Source organism: Rousettus aegyptiacus, unplaced genomic scaffold (genome assembly GCF_014176215.1).
Source record: "Rousettus aegyptiacus isolate mRouAeg1 unplaced genomic scaffold, mRouAeg1.p scaffold_m13_p_12, whole genome shotgun sequence".
Taxonomy (NCBI): domain Eukaryota; kingdom Metazoa; phylum Chordata; class Mammalia; order Chiroptera; family Pteropodidae; genus Rousettus; species Rousettus aegyptiacus.
In genome coordinates, this window is record NW_023416287.1 from 91,654,939 (window position 1) to 91,680,427 (window position 25,489).

Here is a 25,489-nt window from a genome sequence, read left to right on the forward strand (position 1 = left end):
ATGTTCTTTATTGTGAAAAGTGTTTCCTGGTTTAGTGGAGACCCTTGTACTGTCTTACTGGTTGGCTCTTGGAAAATTTAATCTTCTTGTTAATATATTGACTTAAATGTCAAAATTGTATTGTTTTTTTGACAAATGTGTTACAAAAAATAGATATAATTTTGAAGTTGAATTCTAAAAATCAAAATGTCTTTTAAGCATAAAAATAAATAGCATTTCAGTATCAAGTTAATCAAAGTTTATGCCAAGTACCATCATTTTAATATCTCTTAAAATTATAAGAAAAAAAGAAAAATTAAGAAACATATATCCCATAGTACTTATACACTAACAAAAACACAATTTGTGATCTATTTACTTCCAGTCTTTTAATTTACACCTTTGACTTTATCATGGCAAGTTATCTCATGTCCAAAATATTTAATATCTTTTTGTTTATGCTCTTATACTTTTTGCACTTACCCAGTTCCTCATTTTTATAAGTAAACTTGCTTTGTACCCTCACTAGTCTTCCAGATCTCAAATGTCATATTGTTCATGAGCTTTCTTCCAGCCTGACTTTCTTCCCTTAAGGAGCCTTCACGATGATGCTCAGTCTTTCTTTTCAGGGATACTTCCTACATAATAGCCACCATAGTCAGCAGATATGTACTGAACATTTATAATATGCTGAGCATTCTCTTGATTCTGGAGTTAAAGCTGTGAACCAGATAAACTCCCTGTCCTCAGGAATCTTATACTAGGAAAAAATTTTCTCAAGTTTTTGGAGTCTTTGTGTAGAATTTTTATTATTTCTTCTATAAGTGTTTGGTAAAATTTACCCATAAAGTTATCTGGGCCTGAAGTTTTCCTTAACGTAAGATTTTTATCTAAAATTTCAATTTCTTTAATAGATAAAGTTATCTTTTTCAAAGAAATGGCCATTTCATCTAAGTTGTCTAATTTATTGGCATAAAGTTACCTGTAATAGTCCCTTATTTTCCTTTGCTATAGAATCTGTAGTAATGTTGCTTCTCTCATTTCAGATATTGGTCATGTGTGTCTTTTTTTTCTCTCTCTCTGATGAGTCCTGCTAGAAGCTTAACAATCTTATTGATCTCAAAGAAAAAGCTTTTGATTTCCTTGATTTTCTCTGTTGTTTTACTGTTTTGTATTTCCTTGATTTTCATTTTTGTTTTTATTATTTCCTTCCATATGCTTATTTGGGATTTAGGTTACTTTCTTTCTAGTTTCTTAAGGTGGAAGCTGGGGTCATTGATTTGAGAACTTTCTTCTTTCCCAATATAGATGTTTTTAGTGCTATAAATTTCCTCCCAAGCCTATGTTTTGTTTTGGTTTTCTTCAGCTTAAAATACTTTCAAATTCCCCTTCGATTTTTGCTGTAATCTGTGGGTTAGAAGTGTGTTATGTTGTTTCCACATATGTGAGGATTTTCCAGGGGCCTTTCTGTTACTGCTTTCTAATTTAATTGTGGCTAGAGAACATGTTTTGTATAACTTAAATCTTTTAAAATTTATTGAGGCTTGTTTTGTGGCCTAGAATATGATCTATCTTAGTAAATGTTTCTTGTCTGCTTGAGAAGAATGTGCATTCTGCTACCGTTTTGTCAAGAAGTCTACAAATGTTACTTGGGTCACATTGGTTGGTGGTGGTGTTAAGCTACTATATTCTCAGTTTATCTTGTTTACCTATTGTATCAATTATTGAGGAAATCTGGTACAGAATTTTCCCCCAATTTTAGCTGAAGCGATCAGTGATGCCATCTTTTTTCTGGAAGGCATACAGGTTACCAGTCATGTTTATGACCCCTGTTAATGAGTTATAGAATTGCCCCCGACTTCCTCCTTGCGTACCAAGGCTGAGTGTGGACTTTGATATCCTACTGTGTCTGGTTACTACCTCGGGCCAAGAGGAAAGTAAGTACAGAATCAAGGCGAAAGCCACTTGGCTTTCTAAGGTAGATCTCGAGAGATTATGGAATTTATTCAGCTGCTTGTGTTGGGGCATGTTTGAGGTCCACATTGTAGGCTGGCTTCATCCTGCTGCTTAAGAGCTCTGTCGATAGTAGCCTTAATTAAATATCTGTGAGACAAATTGAACAGATTTGATCTGTCCCCTGCCAACAGATTAATTACTTGCATCCTGGAAAAATTTACCATAAGCCAGAATGGTATAAAAATCAGGCTCTTCCAGGACCCCCCATCCTGCACTACAGCCCAGAAACCTTCTTCAGTCAGCATGCTGGGGTAATCATAGGTTCCCGTCTCTTAGGGATTGCTCTCCTTTGTTACTTAATGTCCAGTGTCTTGTGAACCATCGTTTCATGTAACTCGCCCCGTCTTTCAGTTGTTTCAAGTGGGAGAATAAATCTGCATCTTATCACTCTCATTGGTCAGAAGCAAAAATCCTAATTTTACAAATTCCCTACAAGTAGTTTGCTGGTTGCATGTATTCCCATGTAAGTATTTCCATTGTTTTCTGACATTGAACTAGAGAAAACAATAATGAAAAGTATTACAATATAGTTCTGGTCTGGTTTCCTCTGTGTAGATCAGAATACAAAGTAAAGTTTAAGGTTCTGGCACAGGGGCTCAAACAGTTTAGGTTTATTGGCCAGGAGGAGCAGGAGGAATTTGGCTGCATGACCGTAGTCATGGTTTCACAGTGACTGTATTTTAACACTTCTTTAGTTTTGGAACCAGATAGGGTTAGCTGTATTGATGATGGAAACTTATATGTAGAATAGCCCCATTTGTTGAGTGGTGATCTGACCATACAGACATTTTCTGTGAGTTTATAGGGCCATACTGATTACTGTAAATTTGCCCATATTTTGTCCCTTAATATTTTTAGGTGGAGGCACCACAAAGAGTAATTCCTGTGATTCTTCAAAACTGCCTTTTATATTCACTCACAGCTAGACTCGCTCCAGCCTGGAATAAAACTGGCCATCTCTTGGTTCAAGGTGACTCTCTCTTTCAGTTATTGTGGCTTTCTGAACTAGATTATTTCTATTAATGCACATCCGTTTTTAATTTCAAGATGTTATTTTTAGGGGATAGTTTTTAAAGCACAGCCCCAATCAAACCTTCTCAAGTCCAGAACAACATAAGTGTCGTCTCCTTACTTTGGGATGATATCCAGAGACCTGCTGATGTTTTTTTAAAGAAAATTTGTTTATTATGTAATACTTGACATTTAGAAATGAATATGTTATGGAGCATTATAATAAAACAAACACAAATCACCAATATTTTTGGAATCAAAAGGCTATTCTGAGTTTTGTTTTGAGGTCTGACCATTTTCTAATTATACCAGGAAGTAAATAATTGAAAGAATGATTGGGTATTTCTGTCTTTTTAATTGGCGAGAGACTTTTCGAGTGATTATATTTTTTCTCTGAGCTATCTTCAGATATTCCTTTGTGTAAAACCTCATTTAAAGCATTTTCCTTAACTGATAATTTCACAGAAAAGGTTATATTTATTAAGTATAATGTATGAGTTATAATAATATCCCATGTCCTATCAATTTTTTAAGGAAGAGAGTTTCTTTCTGAGATGGGAAAGCAAAGTGCTGTTGGTAAGTAAAAATGTGTAAGTCAATAGATAAAACATTAGTATAATCAACAGTTGTTTAAAAAACCGTTACACATTGTTGGATTATTATAATCTTGATAAGGTTATATCAGAATTTAATTATTTTTTAAGTATTTATTTAATTATTATAATCACAGTTTCACCACAGAGATTATATCTGGTTCAAAATATATATTCTACCCGTATGAGAAAAATTCATTTCTGTTAATTGTAATAAAAGCTCTATTTTTTTGTTTTTCCACTTAAAGAAAATTTTGACTATGAAGGAGTTTAATTCTTTAGTCATTTATAATGTGTAGTTTATACACATTTATAATGTATAGTTTATCATCAAAAATTCTTTAGTACTATTGTAAGTAAAAGCTTTATTTCTTATGAGAACATCATTCTTTTTCTCCTTAAAAAACCTAAAGCAACACAGATGATCTAAAATACACAGTTTATGATGTGATTTGATTTGTCTTTCAGTGTTGTGCATGACTGTGTTGCAGGTGAAGTTCTTAACGCAGTAGTTCAGAGATAGCAGATAGGTGGGAATCCTAAACACAAGTACACGTCACTAGTCATGGCGGCTTGTCCCACCACCAGGGCATAGCCTTAAATTCCAGGCTAGCCTCTGTGACCCACGACTCTTCGACCTGAATTGCCCTCTTTGCACTGTCTTACGTGTAGTTGGATGGTGGCAGTCACTGTAACTTAGCTCTGAATGAATGACTTCATTACCTAAATTAGCTTTGTCCAGACACTGTCAGGAGACTACAGCTGTCAGAGACTATAGATGACAGTTGAGAGCAAAATTCCTCACTTCTGTGTTATGTATTTTTTTCTTTTCATTTCACTGTATGTATATGCTACAGCAAAACCGAGAAATTGAAAGTGTATAGCTCATTGGATTTTCACAAACTAAACATATCCTTAAAACCAGTTCTCAGATGAAGACACAACATTACCAATGCCTGAAGAGCCCCTTCCTGCTTTCTTCCAGGTATTATCCCTTCTTCAGGGTCTTCAGGATCCAGAGTATGTCTGCAAGTATATTTGAGGGCATTGTTAGTGACTGCCTAAGTCAGAATCATGGCATGGTACCTCTCCTGAGTTAAGAAGATGGTCTCCATTTTTCACATGTAGCAGATGTCAGGCTTATAAAAGAAACTTGCTGAGTTTTCCTCTCAACTGTAGGATGTCTCTTTTTTCTTGTTGTAACCCTGTCCTATGACATTCCTCCCAAAACACACACTTACATATCCATGTCATTTCATGCCTTTGTCTTTTAGATGTCTCATCTGAAGGCTGTCAGATATTATATGGTGATTGAATTTGACCATGTGTGGAAAAAATATCCATTCTTAACTGAGTTTCGAATTTGAATAAATTAATTCTTTTGTTACTAAAATGCTTAATTTGATAGGATCGAGTAATAATTAATTATTGTATTTTCAGTATTAAACATCAATGTAACAGAAACGCAAGTTTGTCTAAGTATAGAAGCTTATACGATCAGACTGCCACCACCTGAGGTACCACATATTTTGATTTCTGTAATTAACTTTACTGTATTTACTGTAATGTATTTATTATTATTACAAACATGCTAGTAGGTTTTAATTTTTAACAAGAAGAGTGATAAGATTTTTTTATTTTCAAAATCCATATTAAATTATTGGCACGTTCATATTGTTCTGAACCTATTTACCCAGAGAAAATATTCTAACACAGATTTCACACATATCTAATCATATTATCCTCTTCCTCAAAAATCTTTTTAAGTGGCATTCAATACTCTCCACAACCCTTTCCTACCTCAGCACCCACTTCTTGCCTCTTCTTTCACTTGTAAATATTAAAGCACAATCTCAGCCCATTGGCATTCTGGTTGGATTTTTTTTTTTTTTTTTTGCATCTGCTTTTTATGTTTAACACTTTCTGTCTATGTAGTAGAAGGATTTATATCTTCTATTGTGCTAATTCTCATAGCAGCCAGCATAGAACCTTACACTTCAATGATAACTCAATAAGTGTTATTTTTCTTCTCCTATGCCAGTGGTTCTCAACAGAGTCGGGTAAGGGAAGATGGGTGCTTTTTCTCCCCATGAGACATTTTGTATTGTCTGGAGAAAATGTTGGTTAGCACAGAGGGGGAGGGGTGTGTTGCTGCTGGCATTGAGTGAATAGAGGCCGGGGATGCGGCTGCATACACTAGACTCCCAGGACACCACCCTAGCCCCATCCCCACCCCAACAAAGAGTCATCCCGCCCAGAGTGTTAACAGCCTCTAGACTGAGAAAGTCCAGGCATAGGACAGATGACTCTGCCTTTGCTTGGAGCACCCCTGACTGGCCATTCATCCTGTCATCTTTAAAGAGCCAGCTCCAATGCTACTCCATTCATTTTTCTCTTAACTTTAATTTTTTGATGACATGTTATGTTGAAGCCATAGACGAATCAAAGATGAATCAGATCTACTTTCTAGCCAGTAGGGAAGCTGAGCTGCTTGTAGATAACTGGAGCGGGTGGCATGACGTGAAAACCTCATCCTGATGAGGTACCTGCCTCCCCAGGGCTCCAAACCCAGTGCAGTGCCCAACCGCTTTTAAACCTTCACGCTCCCCTGCACCATGCTCACATACTTACCAGTATTTTTAGAGTTAGACACCTCGTTTTTATATCCCCAGTTTACATGACGCTTCTTAAAGACTAATTAATGTACCTTACTGCCCTTTGATTTTTTTACAGGTAGTTCTGTTTTACATAACTGAGCTTAGAACCAATTAGAGATTAAGAAGAGTAAGACATATGGAGATCAGAATGCCACCGTTATTAATAGGATGAAAATATAATCTATCACCCAGAATGGACACTTTTGAGCGGGAAAGGGACACTAACTTAATGGAACACTGGTCTAGCATGTATGAACCAAGATATGTTAAAAATAAAATCAGATCAATTAAAATCATTGAGTCTATTGTACATAAAAAATGTTCGTGAACCAGGAGTCTTCAAACCAATAGTGCAGTGAAGCTTAGAGTTGTGTTGTTGTTACAGGTTTGTTTTGTTTATATAGGGAAATGCAGAAGCGATTTAGCTTTATAATGATTGGTTATAGCAATGGGGTTTTCCAAATGACAGAGGATTGATTAAAAGTGATTATCTTATACCATTTTGGAAAACAGCTTGTTTACTTATGATTTCATAGAGGCATTTATAAAAAATAATCTAAATTTTGCTTGCATTGCAAAATAAGCTAGATTAGGCTTCACTTACATGGTTTAACTGGTTTTGTGTGCTTAAAGAATTTTCAAATTTGATCTCCATTTTGTTTATTTTAATAGATACGTAGTCACACTATTTATTACAGAAAAAGATAAACAGCTGTTGGAGAATGTGGCTATCTGAACCCTAGAATCAGGTAGATTGACCCACATATGACTGTAATGGAACCCACAGGCTCCTTCCAAGAGATCAGGGACCATTCCCAGTGTGGCAGAGAAAATGCAGAATACCATTTTTTGCCAGCAGGCTCCCAAGAGAAAGAGGAGGGTTTGTCCCAATTTTACCAATGAGATAAGTCACCTCGTCTGTCCTAGGGAGGAATGAATGAGAGCACAGCAGCATCATGACATTAGAGCTTTTTGCAACATGGACACAAACACCAGGAATGAGGAAGATGCACTTCTCTTTTCTACTCACCATGATGCACTGAATACGTACTCGTTCAGTTCACTGAAATTGATTCCCTAAGTTACAGATTGTCATCAGCGCCTCTAAACCTCACTTTACTTAACATTTTTGCTATGACATTTTTCACATCCATTGTGACTGCTATAAAAATTAGTCGATGCGCGTCTATGAAACTACAAAATAGGAGTCTTCATTTGGAAGATAAGGAAAGTATGAAATACTTCATACACTGCATGGAGGAGAAACAGGGTGAGCCGAAGCAGTGAGTGCGTTACGTCAGTGGCCATTCATGATCTCACGTAACCTAAGACTTGAAAATTACTTTATAATTGTGCGTGTGCAACAAAAACTGTGTTTTTTAATGTTTCTTTTTGTTTGCCAAGTTCCCTTGATTTATGCATCAAAATCTTATTTCTATTAAAAGCTAAGAGAATTTGATATTTCTCAGAGTATCATAAAGGATTTTGATACTCACAAGAATGCTGTCATTGAGGGACATTCAATTTTAAACAACTGGTGCTACGTTTTGCCAAGGTGAGATTTCAATGTGTAGTGTCTAGGGGAGGTCCAAAGTATACTAGTTTTCTCTTACGTTCCTTCAACATGGATTTGTGCAAAACTGCAAACCATTTTTGTGAATTTTTGAAACTGAATTGCAGCTTACAAAAGGATCGAAACAATATTGTCATAGAAGCCGTCAATTTCCTTTATCAGATTACTAAAATAACTTTATTTACATTTATATTTTTATTAGATCTAGTTTTTAAAAAGTAAAATTTCTGGATATCTTATGAAATTACAGCTAAATATAATATTCTCAGTAAAACCTTGTAAACTTTTAGATTTAATTAATGAATCATCATTTGATATGAGCTAAGTTTTAAGTAGGTGCTATCTTCAGGGGAAAATGGCTTATTATTAATAGAAGTAGGACTATTGGGATGAAATTTTAACTTGCTTTACAAAAAAGAACTTTAACTAGTAAGCATGCACACAATAATTTAATCATTGAAGCAGGAAAGAGGTAGTTGGGAAACATAGATTTGACTCTGAATCATTCAACTCAAACTTTTCCCTAGTTTAGCAATTACCAGGCATCCTTCTGTGTAGTAACATTTTATTAGTCATTATTTTATGTTTGTAACTGGCATATTGTTTGCATCAATTCAGTTTAGTTTTCATAACAATTCTGGTGCTTAAAATTTAATACAAATGTATTTGGAACTAGGAGCAAATGATTATTTTATTATGTGTAGATAGTTGCTGAATCTTTTTGACTACTTTCTAAATCACAGAGTTAAACTATGTCTAAGCATCTGCTCACAATATTTTACCACTCTTCTTTTTCATAGTATGAAAATGGGTAAGATACTAAGTATTCTTCATACGGCACCCCCTGACTGCCCTTTTCGCTCATATGGAGATTTCCAGATGCACTGGGACAACCTGGTAAGAAAGAGAAACATATTCTGTTAGAAGTTATTTGATTTTGTTTCATATAATTTAACCTAAGTTTAGCTTTTCCTCAAGAGAATTTTAACTTTGTTCTTAATTTTTAGTATGGCTATAAACTTCCAGAAGATTGTGGAAATATTAAAATATACTGCAGCATCTACTTCAAAATGATAGAAGGACGGAGCTTTACATATCCTTTACGCACCGTTTGCGGCAGGCACGCTCTGCCTACCTTCTGATCAGTTTTTCTCTTGACCCTGATGTTGCCATGTTGGATCCTCTCTGTGTCTAAATGAAACTACTTTCCTTTCTACTTCTTTTTACCTGTGTGTTTTTGTTTCCCTTAGAATTTTCCTGTTTTTATTTGAGGGTAAGTCTAATAGTGATATTCCGCTCCTTAACACTACTGTAACAACTTAGATGGCCAAAAAAACAAAAAAACAAAAACCTGTACAATAAATGAGAAAAAAAGTTCGTGATTCCTAGAAGGGAGAAAATAATCTTAGGACTCTCCTTAGCCAAGGGCTCCCTCCAGTGGCACTTAGGGAAGAAGTAAAAGAATTTGTTGTTTAACAAAGATTTTTCTTTTTAGAAGGTTATTTTATTTTATAGGCAACATTTTGAGGATTTGGCTTGCACCTAATGCACCCCATTGATTTAAGAAAATATCTTAAGGTTATTTTTAAAATCTACACATGAAAAGAGCACAGATGCTCAGGCGAAACTCTTCGGTCTTCCTGCCGTTTTCACCTTTCCTGTCTCTCTCATGACCAGCTGGAGTTTCCACATAGTAGTCCGCGTTTCCTAACCCAGACCTTAATATGAAACCGAAGTTGACAGATATCAGTTATTCCCTTTCATTAGATGTCTAGTCATTATTCCCAATCTTCAGAATATTTTTCATCAAAAAGTAATGACTTTCTTCAAAGAACTGTTTTTGGAGTGTAAATAAAAGCTATATGTATTATTTCTCTATACTGAGTTTTTACTGCTTTCTGGAGGTGCAAAGTCTCTATTTACTACACACATTTTTTAATAAACTATAAAGGTCATAGCATCTTTCTTAAAAATAATTTTGGGGATGCCCGAATTTGTCTGTTTATATAGAAAGCAGTATAATAGGGAAACAATGAGTCCTCTTGGTTGCGTGTATTAAACTAGAATCATGATCCCTGTGGGAAAACGTGCTCTTTAGCTTTGCAGTATAATCTCGGAGTGATTCGGTTTGGGATAAATAAGCAACAAATCAAACAGGATTTAGTTATGTGTGCCTTTTTAACAGTTATGTCATAGTGCTTGTTCCTTTCACAAAGATTGCTGACTCTTGAGTACAAAAGTGCTCCATTGTCCTTTAACGCCACTCACATACCCTCTCAGCTGCATCAGAAGCCAGCCCATACAGTTCTTTCCAAGGGTAGATTTGGAAGGCGTGTTGAAAAGTTTTCTTTCAGATTTAAAATCTAAACTGCCCCACGTATGTGGATTTCCCATAAAAATGACAACGAAACCCTGCTACTACACTCAAGAGCTGACTAAACCACGTGTACAGGTAAGAGACTTGTGTCCAAAGTGCTTTTGTAGTAATTGTTACTAGTCTGTTTCTTCTAATTTAATGTGTGCTCCCGGAGGCTAGAGATCATGTTCGTCGTCTTATCCCAAGTGCCTGGTACATAATAGGTGTTCGTTAAATATCTTTTCAGTGAAAGATAGTTTAGAAACATCACCTCATATAAATCCAGATTGACTGAACTTCTGCCACTTCGTTTGAGCCTCATTGATTGAAAAAGGCTTTGAATAGTTCCATTTATAGACATTATTAACTCAGTAACATTTTTATTGTAAGACGATGTGCTAAGTGAAATCTTATTTATGAAAAACAAGTAACAATTAAGCAATACTGATAAAGAAAATAAGACATCCTATCTTCACACTCAAATAAGATTTCTTTGTCAAAAGAAAATGATTTAAAAGAAAATTTTTGAAGAACAAATCTAAGGAAATTTAAAATGTAAAATTTTCAACAATATTATAGCTTTGAAATGACAGATAATTGTGTTTTAATCAAAGTCAAAAGTTTGAACAATTCGTACAGTTTGAGATACAATCGAATTAAGAGACTGTCTCTGCGTCCGCTCGCTCTCCTGTCTTTGACGTATCAGTGTCTGGTGTTGGTTGTCGTTTCCACTGCTCCAGCCATGTCAGCTTTCACATGGTGTTGACTAGCCGTGGCTCAAACACTGTGCCTCCTGGCACTCTTTTAGCTTTCGCTGCCGTGCTAATTGTTTCACTCTCTGCAATCCCCAGCTATAACCCACCAGAGCCAGCGTGATAGACCGTGTTCATCTCCTCAGGCCAGGCCATGTCATCTGCCACTAGTCACGGTGTAGATTTGGTATTCTTGGGTGGGGCACCAGCACCATGTATATGTTTCGTAAAAATACGAAAGCCTCGATGTCAGAGACTACGGGCAAGGCCATTTCTTTAGAAGGGAGTGCAGGTGAACGAATCCCAACTATATCTTTATGGTAATGAATCTTAAAATTTTGCCCAGAAATATCATTTTTAAACGTTTAATTGCTGGCCAAGTCCAAGCCTGAGGAATTTAGAAGATGTGTCATTACATCATGCATTTTTATCGAACATATTTATTGACTACTAAATATTTCCAGCCTATGTCTATTTCAGAAATAGTGAATCCAGACAAGTACTTGTGAAAATTTGCTCCTTAAATCTAAAATAACACTTAGAGATTCTTGTCTTTACATTGCTCCTGACAGTTGGAACCCTGACAGTAAGAATTTCTTCCACTCAGTTTTATCGAGTGTCTTCTCTGTGCCAGCTGCTTTTATGTGTATTAACTCATTTAATCATCAAAATAAACTCTTGAAACAAAGAATTGTTTTCTCAATTTTGCAGAAGAAGATCCAAATAATTGAACTGTGGCCACACTGTTAAATACATTGCAGAACGAGGACTGAAACCCAGAGTCAGACTCTTAGTCTGAAGCTGGAAAAAAGCGTAGGTGTGTGGTTGAGACCCCAGACTCCAGCGACAGGCTGTCTGGATTGGAACCCTTTCCTGCTTGTGTAATCGTGGGCAGGGTGTTCGAGCTCCCTGTGCCTTGGTTATTCCAGTTGTTAATGGAGTGGGGTAGTGGGGGTAACAATGGCACTTGTCACCAATTAGGCTCTCTGAGGACTGACTCTGAAATGGAGTCAAGTGCATGTGGTATTGGGGAGTGCCCTTAGAATTAATACCTGCAGAGGGGAAGGAAGGAAAAGAGATCGGGTGAAGGGAGAAGTTAAACGCAAAGCAGGTGCCAGATAGCCTTGGCCGACCTTCTAAGGATTTCCGAGGCTAAAACACCCCTTCATGGTGCGTCTGCATCGGCTGAAGTAGCCAGGCCTTATACCCGCTCTTCCGTCTGTCATTAGATTTGGGCCACCCTGAGACAGGCGTGTCCTGGGACGAAGGATGTCTTCAACTGAGGGAGTCCTTGTAGGGGACAATGCGAAAGGTGCCTCAGGTGTCTGCTGCCAGCACTCTGGGCACTGGGCAGCAGCCCTTCCTTGAAGGGGATCGGGCAGCATGCCACCATGTCCTTCATGGGGATTTTATTTGTGTAAGGAGACAGGCCCTACGCTTAGCACTCAGTAACTGTCGGTTCCCATGGTCGCCACACCATGTGAGCTCTCAGATGCATGCAGTATTAAAAACCCTAAGTTTAAAAAGTGAAAAACAAATTGACAAGCTTGCTTGATAAAAACTCAGCTTACTTAAAAAAAATTAGCAGATGAACTTAGCCAAATTAGTTTTTTTTTTTAGGGAAGTTCTCAAAGACTTAAATTAGTATAATTAGTATAATGAACTCATGCCTATCGTCTAGTTCCTCCTTGACATATTTTTGAGTGGAGGTAATGAGTATTTTAAACAAATCCCAGATATTTCATCTGTAAAGACTTTAGTATGTGTTTCTGCCTTAGAGCTTTTTAAAAATGTATTTAACAATAATTACTTGATATCTGATACCATATCATACCCAAATTCCCCATTGTTTGAGAGATTTTTTGTAGAGGTTTTGTGTAAATCAGAATCCAAGCAAGGGCCACTTCATTTTGTTGGTGGTTGTACCTCTTGAGTCTCTTTTATTCTACAACATTCCAAACCCACATCCCTTTATTTATGTCAGTTATTTGCTGGGAAAATTGGATCATTCGCCCTGGAAAATGTCCTATATTACAGATTTGATTGATTGCTTCTTCATATCATGTCATTTAAAGTTAATATATTCTTCTAAACCCCATATTTCCTACAAACCTGTGGTGAGATCAAGTTTAATTGAATTCTGGTTTAATTTTCATAAAGAAACACTCGGGTTATGCAACATACAGGACCAGATTGTAATAGATAAAACATATCCGATTGGTCATTTTGGTCAATCCTCAAGTTTCATTTAATCATTACCTTAATTCTAGTCCTCCATTAGATATCCATTCAGATCTAAATATAGGTTTCCCTCTATAAGTTTGTGTTAATGTACAAAGTTATATAAATTGTATATAAAGTTCTAGAAATTAAAAATCAACTAAGCCACATTTGCCAGTAACACCTGGCAGAATAATGGTAATAATGTGGTAAGGCATGTTTTTTGTTGTTGGGTTATGACTTCACAAAACTTTAATTCATTGGCCATTTAGGTATTTTAAGTTCTGTAAATTATTTATGATCTCATCTGCTGTTTACCAGGGCTCTTTTTGTAGTCTTATAAATTTGAATATAACCATAGAGGTTCCTCCTTTGGGCTATTTACTGTATTTTAGAAATTGAAAGAATGAGTAAATAATACATCGATAGGCTAGGGGCCAGAGCAGGCTCCTGGAGATTATTTCCATCAGGTATAGGATAATGAAGGTGAAACAGGGTATGAATATAAGCATATTTGGGGTACATATTCTAGATAAGTTTTATGTCATAATACAAGTAATCTATTATATAAATCTGCATAGAATGAGGTGGGGTTTTCTTTTTTGGTATCTCAAGTAGTAGGTATGTTGTTTAAAAGTTATTATGATTTATGAAACCCCAGAGTCCAAAAAGATGGCTGTTCTTTGGTTTTCTATGATTGATTTCAGCTTAGTTCTTAAACCTTTTTCTTATCTAATGGAAAAAAATTCCAGTTAGACACTTTAAGATGACTCAGTCACTTCTGACAAAACATTTCTTTGAGGTGGAATTTCATGCAGAGTTCAGAACTGCTTTCCTCCCCGCAACAGCATCTGCAGGGGGAGTGTGTGGAGGGCGGGGGCCGTGGTGTGTGCTGAATGAAGCGTGTTTGGTGCGCTTGCTTAACGTGGTCCGCGTTGGGAATGAAGGCCCGAGCTCCGTTTGTGGGCGCCTACAAAGCTGGTGTGTAGACACTCGGGTTTCTGCTGACTCTGCACCTAAAAACCAGAGGTATTCATGATTAAACTTTTCAGCAGAAACCACAGAAGTGCGGCTTTGCCTTAGTTCTTCCGAATATTGTGTGAGTACATCTGGCTGCTTGATCCTAAGTCTCATCCTGAACCCTGGCTGCAAAGGGGATTTCCAGACTCTACAAGGAACATTAGTAGGAGGGCGGGATGGGTGTTGAACACCAGTTCACCATGTCCATCACAGTCACAGCTGCATCGTGGAGGCGATGGGAGTAGAGGGAACGGGGTTCTGAGCAAGACAGCAGCATGAGCACGTTTGGAGGACAGCGGGTAGCTCATTGTAGTTTCTGTAGTTGATTTATATAAAACTTAGAATATTTCTTCATCTTAAACTATTATCATGGAAAGATGATATCTAAAGAAGGATACAACCCAGAAGAACTACACACATGTCCTCAAGAAGGCTTGTTTGTTTTTTCTTTTTTTATGTATGGTAGTGTTACTTTATGTTCTTATTTTGATGCTATTTTAAATCATTTCTATTCCCTTGTCATTATTACATTTTTTAAAGATTTTCATCTCTGTCCTTTCAGGAAAACAAAGTAAAGGCACCCAATCTGACCTCTAAACAAATGCTCAGGTCCTGTCTGACCCAGGCCCCTTCCACACGACCTTCCCTGGCTCAACATCTGCCGAGCTCAGTGGCCGTGTACCGCCAGGTGGAGCTTTCGGGCAGCCAGCAGAAGCCCAGCGTGTCCTCAGCTCTGACCCTCCAGCTGCCGTCCACTCAGAGCAGAACTGAGTCCCTGTGTCACAGGGCACCACAAGCGCACTCGGAAGTGCCCACGCCTCACAGAGGAGATCCTCAAGGCCAAGACGCGAATTTCAGCTCCCAAAGTAGTGTTGCCCCTAAGTTCATCCCGGTTTTCAAAAATCAGTCTTTACAGATGAACAAAAATACCTTGGAAACTGGCAACCTGAAAAGAAAACAATATGTTACAGAATCTAAATTGTTTTCACTTAAAACCAGTGTGATCCAGAATGACAAACTGAATTTAAATCCCGCTAAAAAAAAAAGATCTAATCGTAACACTCAGATGAATGCTAGAAATTTAAACCAGAAACCTTCTAGACGTCAGCAAGAGAAAAACACTGAATCCTGTGAAAATATGACGAAATCTCCTCCTCTTAATGGAAAATCATCAACTGTGAATATAAATGAAAGTAAACAGCTGTCTGATAGTTTAGGATTTCAGATATCAAATAATAATTTAGGCGTAATTAAAAGTGCCATTGACTTCCAAGTGAATGGAAAAGAAAATTTAACAAGCAAATATATAACACAAATGTTAGGGAACAGACACGAGTCACTAAAAGTGGAAAGACAACCATACATTTTTGAATCAGACACAGAAATGGAAAATGCCCCACTGCTACAGCAGCAGCCAGTAAATCAGACAGAAGAAGCTGATGTCAGTTACCACAGACTGATTGTAAGCAGAACGGCTCACAGGTCTAACAGAAAATTATGTCGGGACACTTCAAAATCTTCAAAGAAGCCTCATTCCAGTAATACCTGTTGTGGGCAGTCCACCTCTTCTAGGAACCAGGTAAAGAGAAAACGATTTTAATCTGAGGATATTTATCAGATAATAGACCTTTAAAACCCCCTAAATAAAGATCGAAAAGATTCACCCAAGATCTCTAGGAACACATTAAGAAACAGAGTTTGCCTTAATGCAACTGCAAGTATATAGTGCAAGTATATTATTCTTTATTAAAAAATGTTATTTTTAATCTGATTATAGATATATGACTTGGCCAAATCAAAACCTAAAAAAATCTCCCATCATTCCTAAAGTTTACAACGTGGACACGAAAGAAGGCAATGCCCATCAGGTAACTTAGGTGATGTCTTTTATTTTTAATTACATATCTGAATCGAAATTTCCCAGCTTAGGGACCTCCAACCTCTTGATAAGAAGGAGTTACACTTAAATTCCTTGAAACCTAAACTCAGCAAGGAAGTAGGAAATGTTGGGAACAGCACAGCCCTGTATAAGGACTGCCTGCAGCAGCTGTTGCATGCAGCAGAGACCCCACAGAGGGGCGAAGGTGGGGAGAGGTCCCACTGCCGGCTCCCTCCCACTGTGTTCCGGGGTCTTTGCAGACTCAAGAGGGCACGGGAGCAGCAGCAGATGCCGAAAGCTAAAAGAGTCCACATCCACTGGGACACGCACCTTTGGGGAATCTCACTCAAGATAATTAACTTTAAAGATGTTTAACTTAATGTAATCATTAAGTTAAAAAATTTACTCCAGAATGTTGCAGTGCTGGCTAAAGTTAAGATTTAGCTGATAATGCTGAGTCCATGGTACTAAATACATAAAACCATATATCTGGAAATTACATTTTATTCCATTCTGTCATCTGTTCTAAGAACAAACATATCACTAAAATATCCACAAACACTTTTTGCATAGAACTATGGAAACACTTAGAATTCAAATTAGAAAACTAGAAAACATTGTCTTCTTTTCTCTTCCAAATACTATTTCTTTCTATAATTGATAGAATTTGATTTGATTTAACCAAAAGTTACTTAAGTCTATTTCTATATATTTTATAGTGTTGTGTTTCACGCAGTTTTTCAATCTTACATTTTAATGTACTCAGTAGGTTAAGGAAAATCTGTATACTAGAATGCCTTAAAACTTTTCATCTTCATTTTTAAAATTATTCCAGATTTTATAATTTTTAGATGTATAGCACTTTCCTGCTTCGAATTACTTAAGACCTAAAAATAAAAGGCATTCCCATCACCAAATGACATGGGAAAAATTATAAGATATTGTAGAAACTAATTTCCCTTAAATATAAATTAATATAAAGCCCTGTAAAAAATTTGAGAGATGCAAAACAGTTTTAAGAAAAAACATTTTAAAAACTACCTATAATTCCTCTTTGCAGAGATAGCCACTCTGAACAGTGGCCGGACACTCCCACACACTCCCGTGAAGTGGGATTAGGCTCCACAAGCTGCCGTGGGACTGCCTTTTTCTTCTCCATGGTTACATAGTTCGTCGCATGAGAATATTTAACTACTGATTGACACTTAAGTTCTTCCTAACTTTTCACTTTGGTAATAATGTTATATAGTCTTGTAGAGATGTTTGCAAAGTATCCAATTATGTAATAGTTTTGTTGAAAATATCTTCATTTTGCCCTTGATATTTTTATTGAAATTTATTTGAATTTATTATTTTTATTATTGAAATTTTCAAACCATGCAAAGTACTGATAATAACGTAAAGAAAACCTCTGAGTACCTGTCATCCAGCTTCAACCATCATTAACATTTTGCCACTCTGTTCCATCTACCTCTCACTATTTTAAAGTAAATTCAATTTTACCTGCAAATGCTTTAGAGAGAGAGAGAGAGAGTGTGTGTGCGTGTGTATCTTTAGCACATAAAGGAAAGGAAAAAAAGAATGTATATATATGTATATACGTTACATTTAGAGGGTATCTACCAGGTCTTTATTGACTCACTAAATATTGCTTTAGTTTAACAAACTAACAGGAAGCCCTCAGTAAACAACAACCTATTTCACAGAAGAACTAGAGCCTTAAGTCACATAACTAACATGTTGACATGGAGATTTATTTGTTTAGACATCTTCATTAAGCATATGCCATGCGCCAGGCAGTGGTTGAAACTTTGGGTTACTGAAATAATAAGACTGCCTTTGGCCGTGTAGTGTGCTCTCCAGCAAACCCATTCTGGGTTCCTGGCAAAGGTGTAGGAACATATATGTATTGAAGCAAACATCGAGAATGGCCTTTTCGTCCATATTACAAATAAATTATCTAACGTAGAAGAAGAAAGAACCAGAAATAGAGCTTCTCACTAGTATTATTCCGGCTTTCAAACATTTTGGATGTTTAATTTGCAAACTGTGATGTAATTTTTGTGGTAAGATATTTAAAAGAAACCGAAAATCCTCATTAATATTCCACTGAAATAATCCTTCATTAACTTAAAAAAACACACACCAGAGAGCCATGTAATAGTTGAACTTTGATTTTTTAATGTGATTTCCTGTTTTGCTCTTTCACTAAACCATTGCAATTAAAGGCAAAAATGAACATGAACTCAACTTCAAAACTGTAAATATAATTCTTGCTCTTGAAATTATGCCTGGTTAGTTAATTTACTTTATACCTTCCTGTAAGCATTTCTGTTTTCCAGAATTATCTCTTATTTTATGATTATTTTACCATTTTCACAGGGAAATACATCATTTAAAGCCCATTTTGAGTGTGCCTTTGACATTCTAAAACCGCTGTGATAATCAGTAGCATGCAGTAAAGAACGGAAGGTGTTTGTTTCTGAAGCGGTGGTGCAAACATTTGTTTGTGAAAGAACAGTTGATAAGTATATGTGTTTGGTCACTCAGTCACCCACAGCAGGTGCTCGTCCTCCGCTCCATGTATCCCGAGGCTGCCTTCCTGCCACTCACCAGGCATCATGTCTTAGGTCATGAAGACTTACATTGTTACACTAGGCACAGTGGTTAAAAGGTGAGTCCACTGCTTGAGTGGTGTGGAGTGTCTCCCAGTTCTCTATATAAGTAATCTCGATAGCTCCTCCTCCACTTCGTGAGTGTCTAAAACTGAATTTACAATGTAGTATATCATTTAGATAAACATTCACCTACGTGGCAAAGCCTGCTCATGTTAGGAGCAGTCTGTTTTCCAGTGTAAAAGAAGGTTTATTTTCCATCTTATAATATTTATCCTAATGAAAGTTAATCCCCCAGGAAACACACACATACATATATACATATATACACACATACATATGTATATATGTGTAATTAATTATAGAGACACATGGACAGATTGATTGGTGGTTTATTTCCTATCCATGCTCAGAGAAAAGATTCTAGACCAAATTACTGTGGTCAGATTCACTGGAGAAATTCAGGAAGATTTTGGTTCATTTTAAAGATTATATTTTTGAAAGCCACAATAATTCCGAGTCCAATCAAGGAAAACAAATTGTAGTTCCTTGTTTAAATTTTTGACGATTTATATGCATTGTGGGCACCCTGCTGCCCTGCCCCAAAATCATTCACATTCCAATTATGTTAGTTTTTATAACCATTATAATTTTAAAACCATAAATAAATGATTTTATGTTATCCAGAATCTCAGATCAGCCACTGCATTTAAAAACCTGTGGCAATAAGCCAAAATTAATGCTACAAATCATCTTCATAGGAATGTAAAAATGCCAGTCATGTACTACTCACGTTTCAAATTTCACAGTATTTGTTACTTACTATATTTGTATTTTTATATTATACATTATAATAATTATATTAGACATATATTATCTGTATTTGTTACTATAAAAATAAGTTTAAAAATTTTGAGTTTGTCTAATCAGTTCACTAACCAGATTTTGCTGTTTTTCAAATCGGTCATCATCTGGCATTGCTCGATAATTGACAATATATTGGGTGGCTATTGATATTTAAGAAGGGTCAGTATTTATAAATGTTCAACGATGTCATGATCACTATATACTGATGCTTCAGTTGTTCATGTTGTATCCTACGTAGTGTCTTATTTTAAATAAAAGAAATAAAGGTATTTCAAATAGATGTATTCAAGGCAATGAGAAGTAGCTGATTCGGGATATGTTGTGAAGGGCAGAGCCCCCAGTTAGGGAACTGAGAGAAAGAGAGGTGTCGACGGGACTCCGGTGTTCGGCTTAGCAGAGTTGTTTCAGCGGGGTGGAAAGGATCAGGCTTAGGGGAGGGCTGGTGGCGCCAGTGGATTTGGCCAGAGGAGCAGGTCCCTTGGAGCTGTGAAGCCAAAGCCTGCCGGGTCAAGGGAGGGGCGGAGGTCACGAGCGGAGACAGCTCCTTTGAGGAGGGCCGTCGGTGGACTTCGCATTCACCCCTAACGGCATCGTCCTTTGACCGCCCCCTTCTTGAAACGCTGTTCTCGTCCTTCTCCGGACTCATTTCTGTTTCCCTTGCCGGTTGGCACTGAGTACGCCAGAGATTTTGAAAGCTAAACAGTAGCCATGGCAGACACATTTGGGTCACAGGAGGAGTGGGCAGCAGGGCGTCCAAAGAGAAGAAAGAACATGAGCAGAGGCGTGAAGAGACACACAGACAGGACGAAGCCTTAGGTCTCGTGACACTTAGTGCAGCATTCTTTCTGCTAAAGTACATCGCTTCGTGTTTTCAAGGACTCTTTAATGTGTGCCGTGAAAGAAGGCTTTTCAGGACACATCTGCGTGATGATTTTCACGGGTATCAGGAGTCTGCGGATGTGTACAACCACTTCGGACTAGGAGTCTTTCCCTTATGTTCCCATTTCGCTCAGGGAATCTTGGGGTAGAGAGCAAGGGAGTGGTGGTGGTACGCGGAGCTTACACGTTAGGAAACGCCCGTCGAGAACGAAGGTGTGTGGCAGGGGGGTCCTCTCCGTCCTCTTTCCCTTGAGCATCGCTCCTCATCCGTGTGGGCCGGCACGTGCCTGCAGCTCTCCGGGGCTCACAGCGCCGAGAACTAGCCGGGAAACCAGTGTCAAGTCTCTCAGCTGCCAGCAGCAAGGCCTGCCCTCTCAGACAGAGGTCATGACCAAGTGTTCCAGAGCCTGGCGCTCATGGCCCCTGCTAACAGCACCCAGGCCATGCAGTGCTTTGCAGACAAAGCCACAGGCCGGCAGAGCCCTCTGGGCCGCCCCCCGCCCCCGCTCAGCCCACGTGGTCTCCCCCCTCACAAGACTCCCACGAGGCCCAGCACGCTTGCTGCTTCGGCGCCCAGTCTAGAGGCAGTTAGTGGTCATGGCCAAGACCCTCCAGCGCAGCGGTAAAGCCAAGCACCTCTTTAACGGCGTAGAACCGAGCAAGCCCGGTGTCTCCCAGAGCAGAGGCTCCGAAGAGCTAGGTTCGGTCCTCTGGAAGCTGGAGTGGGCCACTCTGTGTGGGGCTGCTGAGATGAAGCAAAGGAAAGGGCTTTTCGTCCTGTTTCTCTCTAAGCAGGTTTACCGCCTTTCATTACTTCGCTGCCCACTATTGCTCTGTGGTCTCTAAGGAAACAATGAGATGAAGTGGAGAATTAAAACAACACACAGTGGGACATTCAATACTGCAGGTTGCACGGAGCGGTCGGGTCACACAGTGATTGAATTTAGCTCTAGTTAACCTGATTTCAAGCTCAGGGGCCTCTGAGAGACAGCATGCTTGTTCTGCATTATCAGAAAATATTTATATTGAAACATATGGTTTTGAGTTTCCCTGCCATGTGGGGACGTAAACCCACAACAGGCAGATTCCCCTTTGACAGATCCCTGGATGCTGTGTGTTCTATCAACTTGACAAAGGTTTTCTCTGGCCCATGGGAGCATTAGCCCAGCACCCCCTGCTGCTCCCCTGTCCACAGTCACAGGCGACCTGCAGCATCTCTGCCTGTCGCACTCGAGGGAAGGAAATACAGTTCCACCTGGATGTTGGGTGCCACGATGCTTCTGACAGGCAGCTTCATTTAGACTGAGCCTCCCCAAACTTAAGCTTTGGATGTACTGCCTCATTGTTTGGAAAGAGCCTCCAGAATGTGGAGCATCTAGGTAAGTCAGAAGAGAAAATTTCATACATTTAAAGTTGATTATCTAACAAGGCTGTGTAATTTCTTCCTGGGGCGAGGGAGAATAGAATTTCCAAATCGAATTGGTCCATTTTGCCTGGACTGGTTTTAATTAACCACCAATTCTGCTGGAGAGTATGGAAATAGACCAGATGTTCTGTCAAGGTTCCTTCAGACCTGGCTGCTCCTTGCTGAATGACAGAATGTAGGAATGGAAAGAGATCTTGGCCAGCGAGTCCGGTTCCTTCACTTAGGAAGAAACTGAGGTACGTGGAATAAACTCAGTTCACACTCGTATTACAATTAAGAGGGAAAAAATAATTATATTGCTTTTAGTCCCATCTTGTTCTTAAAAACATATCATGACTACAAACGAGTTATAAAGTATCTGCATGCACTGCAAAGAACAGCAGTGAGGCAGAGACCTCCCGCAGGCGTCCGGGTGGAGGGAGGGGCAGCTCCACCAGCACCTCGGAGCTCCCGGGGCGCCTCGTCCTGAGCCCGTTCCCTTTTGGCCCCCACGGAAGCGCCACTCTCTTGAATGTTTTATTAACCATTCTCATGCTTTTCTTTATAGTTTTACCATGTGTGTATGTACACACATACACATATATCCTTATACAGTAGATTCGTACATTGTATAGTGACTCAAACTCATATGGATTCTCCTTTGACTTTTTGCTTTCAGCCAACACGTTTTGAGGTTTGACTACGTTGATTCCCTAGTTGTAGCCGATTCATTTTTCTTTCCAGATACTACCCCATTGTGCGAATATACCATGATTTAGTTTTTCTACCGTAGATGGACTTTGGATCATTTACAGTTGGCATTTTTGTTTATTCGTTTTGACTTGTTTTGCATGTGATTTTGCACATGTGCAGGTTTCTCAGACTGTAGAGTTGATACGTGAAGAGAGAGCCAGCTTTAAATTGGAAACGGAACGTTTGAGCCAAGTGAGGCGGAGGCGGTCGTGTGAAGATTGGGAGCAGAATGTTCCAAAGAAAAGGAACAGCAAACACAGAGGCTGTGGGGTGAGGGACCTTGGCGGACCAGGAAAAAAGGCAAGAAGGCCCGAGTGGCTGGCTAGAACAAAGCACATGTTTGAATTTTGAAAAAGAAAACATACATGTTTTACATGTTCAGAAACTTCTGAAAGGAAATGTGTTAGAGCCTTACTGACGGTTACTTGCCGTGTGGTTGGGGGTGATCCCTTCCTTCTGTATACTCTTTTTAAATCTCTAAATTTCCCACAGTGAACATGAATTATTTGTATTATCAGAAAAAAGGCAAATAATGTTATTTTTTTTAAATAGGTGGAACAGAACAACATCATCTCAATCAGACAGCCTTTCCTTTTGCTTGATGTAGGCAGAACCATCACAGGAGTGACACCATTTAGATTTAGATTAATTCCATTTTTTTTTTTTTAATTCTTACCTGTTTTATCTCCTTTATGACGTCAGGTATGTTTCACTCGGACATGTGCCAAGTTATTGCTGATGCTCTTTGTAGGGCGCTGGGCGATCACACAGATGCTTTTAAATAGTCTCGCTAAAAAACGTAGCAGGAACACTGCCGGAGTACTTCACCCTGGACCTTCCTTGGGAGGAAGATGATGACATGGGAGGCCCTGGAGCCTTATAGGGAATCCCGGGCACTCATTTAATTGTGAAATTGCAGTTTCAAGCAGATGAAGCCACAGCAGATCAGCTTACTCGATGGTGAGTATTTAAGTAACTCCTGGAGCCAGGGTAAGTATAGGCTTCGCAGGAACCACGTGGGTCCCCAGATAGAATGCGGGGCCGTTGCTAAGTTGGAAGAGCAAGCGAATGCCAGGAAATAGCCAGTGCTGACCACAAACTGTAATCCAAAGCTCCTGACCTCATCGACCTATAACCACTAACCCAGTGGCCATATTTCCACTAAAATGGGGTTTCATTCATTTGTCAAATGTTCATTTAGCACCTACTATGTGCCAGGAACTGTGCCAGGACCTAGATAGACTTGACCAGTTTTAAAGGCCCAGTCATGCTCCTCCTATCCAGTGGGACTGTTAAGCAAATTGTGACAAGATGTTAACTGCTACAACAAAGGAAGTACAATGAGAAATGAAGCTATAGCAGAAGCAGAGCTGACGGAAAGGAGAGACGTGTAAGCTGAGATATTTCTGTGGGCGGGACTGAGCAGTGTAGGCTAGAGGGAGAAGAGTGGTCTGGGCAGAGGAAACCGTGAGCAGCGCCAGAGGAAGGCGTGATAACTCTAAGGAATGAGAGACGTCAGTAGGGCTGGAATGCAAGGAGAAAGTAGTGAGCAACGTGGCTAGACGTGGAGGTATTGGAAGAAGGCAAGACTGGGTGGAGGCAGGTTTAGTTAGGCTGTGATAGTGAGGGAGAGAAGTAGAGTAAGAAATATGTAGGAAGGAGAACTGATAGAAGCTTAGATCACTGACGTCAGCTCATTCTCTTTTCTAAGCGCGTAGTGCTATAAATGTCCCTCAAAATACTGCTTTAGCCGTATCTCACATTTTGACATGTTTTTATCTTCATTCAGTTTAAAATACTTTCATATTTCTATTTAGAAGCTTGTTTAATTTCCAAATATTTGTGGCTTTTCCAGATATCTTTCTGTGATCACTTTCTAGTTTAATTCTACTTGGTCATTCATTTTAAACTCACTGAGGCTTGTTTGCTAACGCAGTATACGGTTTAATGCTTGGGCCATCCTCAGCCCAGTTGACTGGTTTCCCTTTCCTGTCTGACCTTACCTTCCTTTATCTATCTCCTTCTTCTTTCTCTTTTCTTTCTCAGTGCATTCTCCTCCAGTGCAAAGAAGTGAAGAGAAAGTCAGGCCTACATAGGTTTCTGTCTGGGGATCTGTTCTCAACACTGCTTGTGGGGAACTCTGCACCCGCTTAGAAAAATAAGCTATAAAATATTGGCATGGTGAGCTCTAAATCCATATTTGGAAAAGGAAATTACTCTAAAGAATCATGATCTTCAGATATGTGACTCCAGCCATAATAATCACAACCTTTATGTTGTTACAGAAAGGAGTTTAGCTCCTTGGAGCCAGAGCCACATGGTTTCAAATATCTCCTTCCCAGAAGAGGGTCTTTCCCCATTGGGTGGCTTCCCAGGAAAAAAAAAGACATTCGACCTCAAAGGCAAATTTAACCTCTTGTCAATTAAGAGGAGGAAAGTGCAGGAACTTGAAAATTACAACTTTTTTCCCTTCATTAAGGATATACATACCCGTATAATTTACATAATTTATATATGTAAAATCTTGGTGTCTGGTCTTACCGAGAGTCGTTGTGTGTTATTGCTGTTGTTCGGTGAGGTAGGGAAACATGTCCTGAGCTGGGAATCGTGGATTCCACTCGCTTTCCATAAGTTAGGGCATAAAAATAACCTCTGAATCCCTGTGGATGCGGGCTCATTCTAATGCCAGCTCCTCCTCCCTGTAACCTCTGCCCCTTTTCTAATTATAATGGCGTCTGGAAAGTGGTTCAAGTTCTTACAGCATTGGAATTCTGGTGGGTTTTGAGACCCTTGTCCTTTCTCTTGTTACAGAGCATTGGACCGTTAGTCAGATCATAGATTCCTGTGGGAGACATGGTACGAGTCCCTGAGAACTGACGATGGAAGGAGCAGTTGATAAAAACGAGAGGAGATT

The 25,489-nt window shown here is 38.7% G+C and overlaps 1 protein-coding gene across 8 annotated transcripts in view; it reads left to right on the forward strand.

Annotated features, from left to right (window-relative positions):
* Positions 1–22,867, forward strand: part of CUNH18orf63 (chromosome unknown C18orf63 homolog) — a 30,859-nt gene extending 7,992 nt beyond the window's left edge. For 3 of the 8 annotated variants that reach the window (XR_004953773.1, XR_004953772.1, XR_004953774.1), the window contains 11 exons: positions 2,854–2,965; positions 3,541–3,582; positions 5,040–5,116; positions 7,702–7,811; positions 8,630–8,726; positions 8,837–8,922; positions 10,098–10,281; positions 14,740–15,756; positions 18,439–18,730; positions 21,882–22,079; positions 22,696–22,867. Coding sequence is in view for 2 of the 8 variants with exons in the window: in XM_016148398.2 (XP_016003884.2) it covers positions 2,854–2,965; positions 3,541–3,582; positions 5,040–5,116; positions 7,702–7,811; positions 8,630–8,726; positions 8,837–8,922; positions 10,098–10,281; positions 14,740–15,756; positions 15,955–16,005 (1,776 nt within the window). In the remaining 6 variants the exon portion in view is untranslated. Of the gene's footprint in view, positions 1–1,202; positions 1,917–2,853; positions 3,583–5,039; positions 5,117–7,701; positions 7,812–8,629; positions 8,727–8,836; positions 9,166–10,097; positions 10,282–14,739; positions 15,757–15,954; positions 16,046–17,116; positions 17,523–18,438; positions 18,731–21,881; positions 22,080–22,695 lie in introns of those variants that run through there. The other 5 variants (XR_001597354.2, XR_004953775.1, XR_004953776.1 and 2 more) reach the window with 5 other exon arrangements.
* Positions 22,868–25,489: the final 2,622 nt, after the last annotated feature.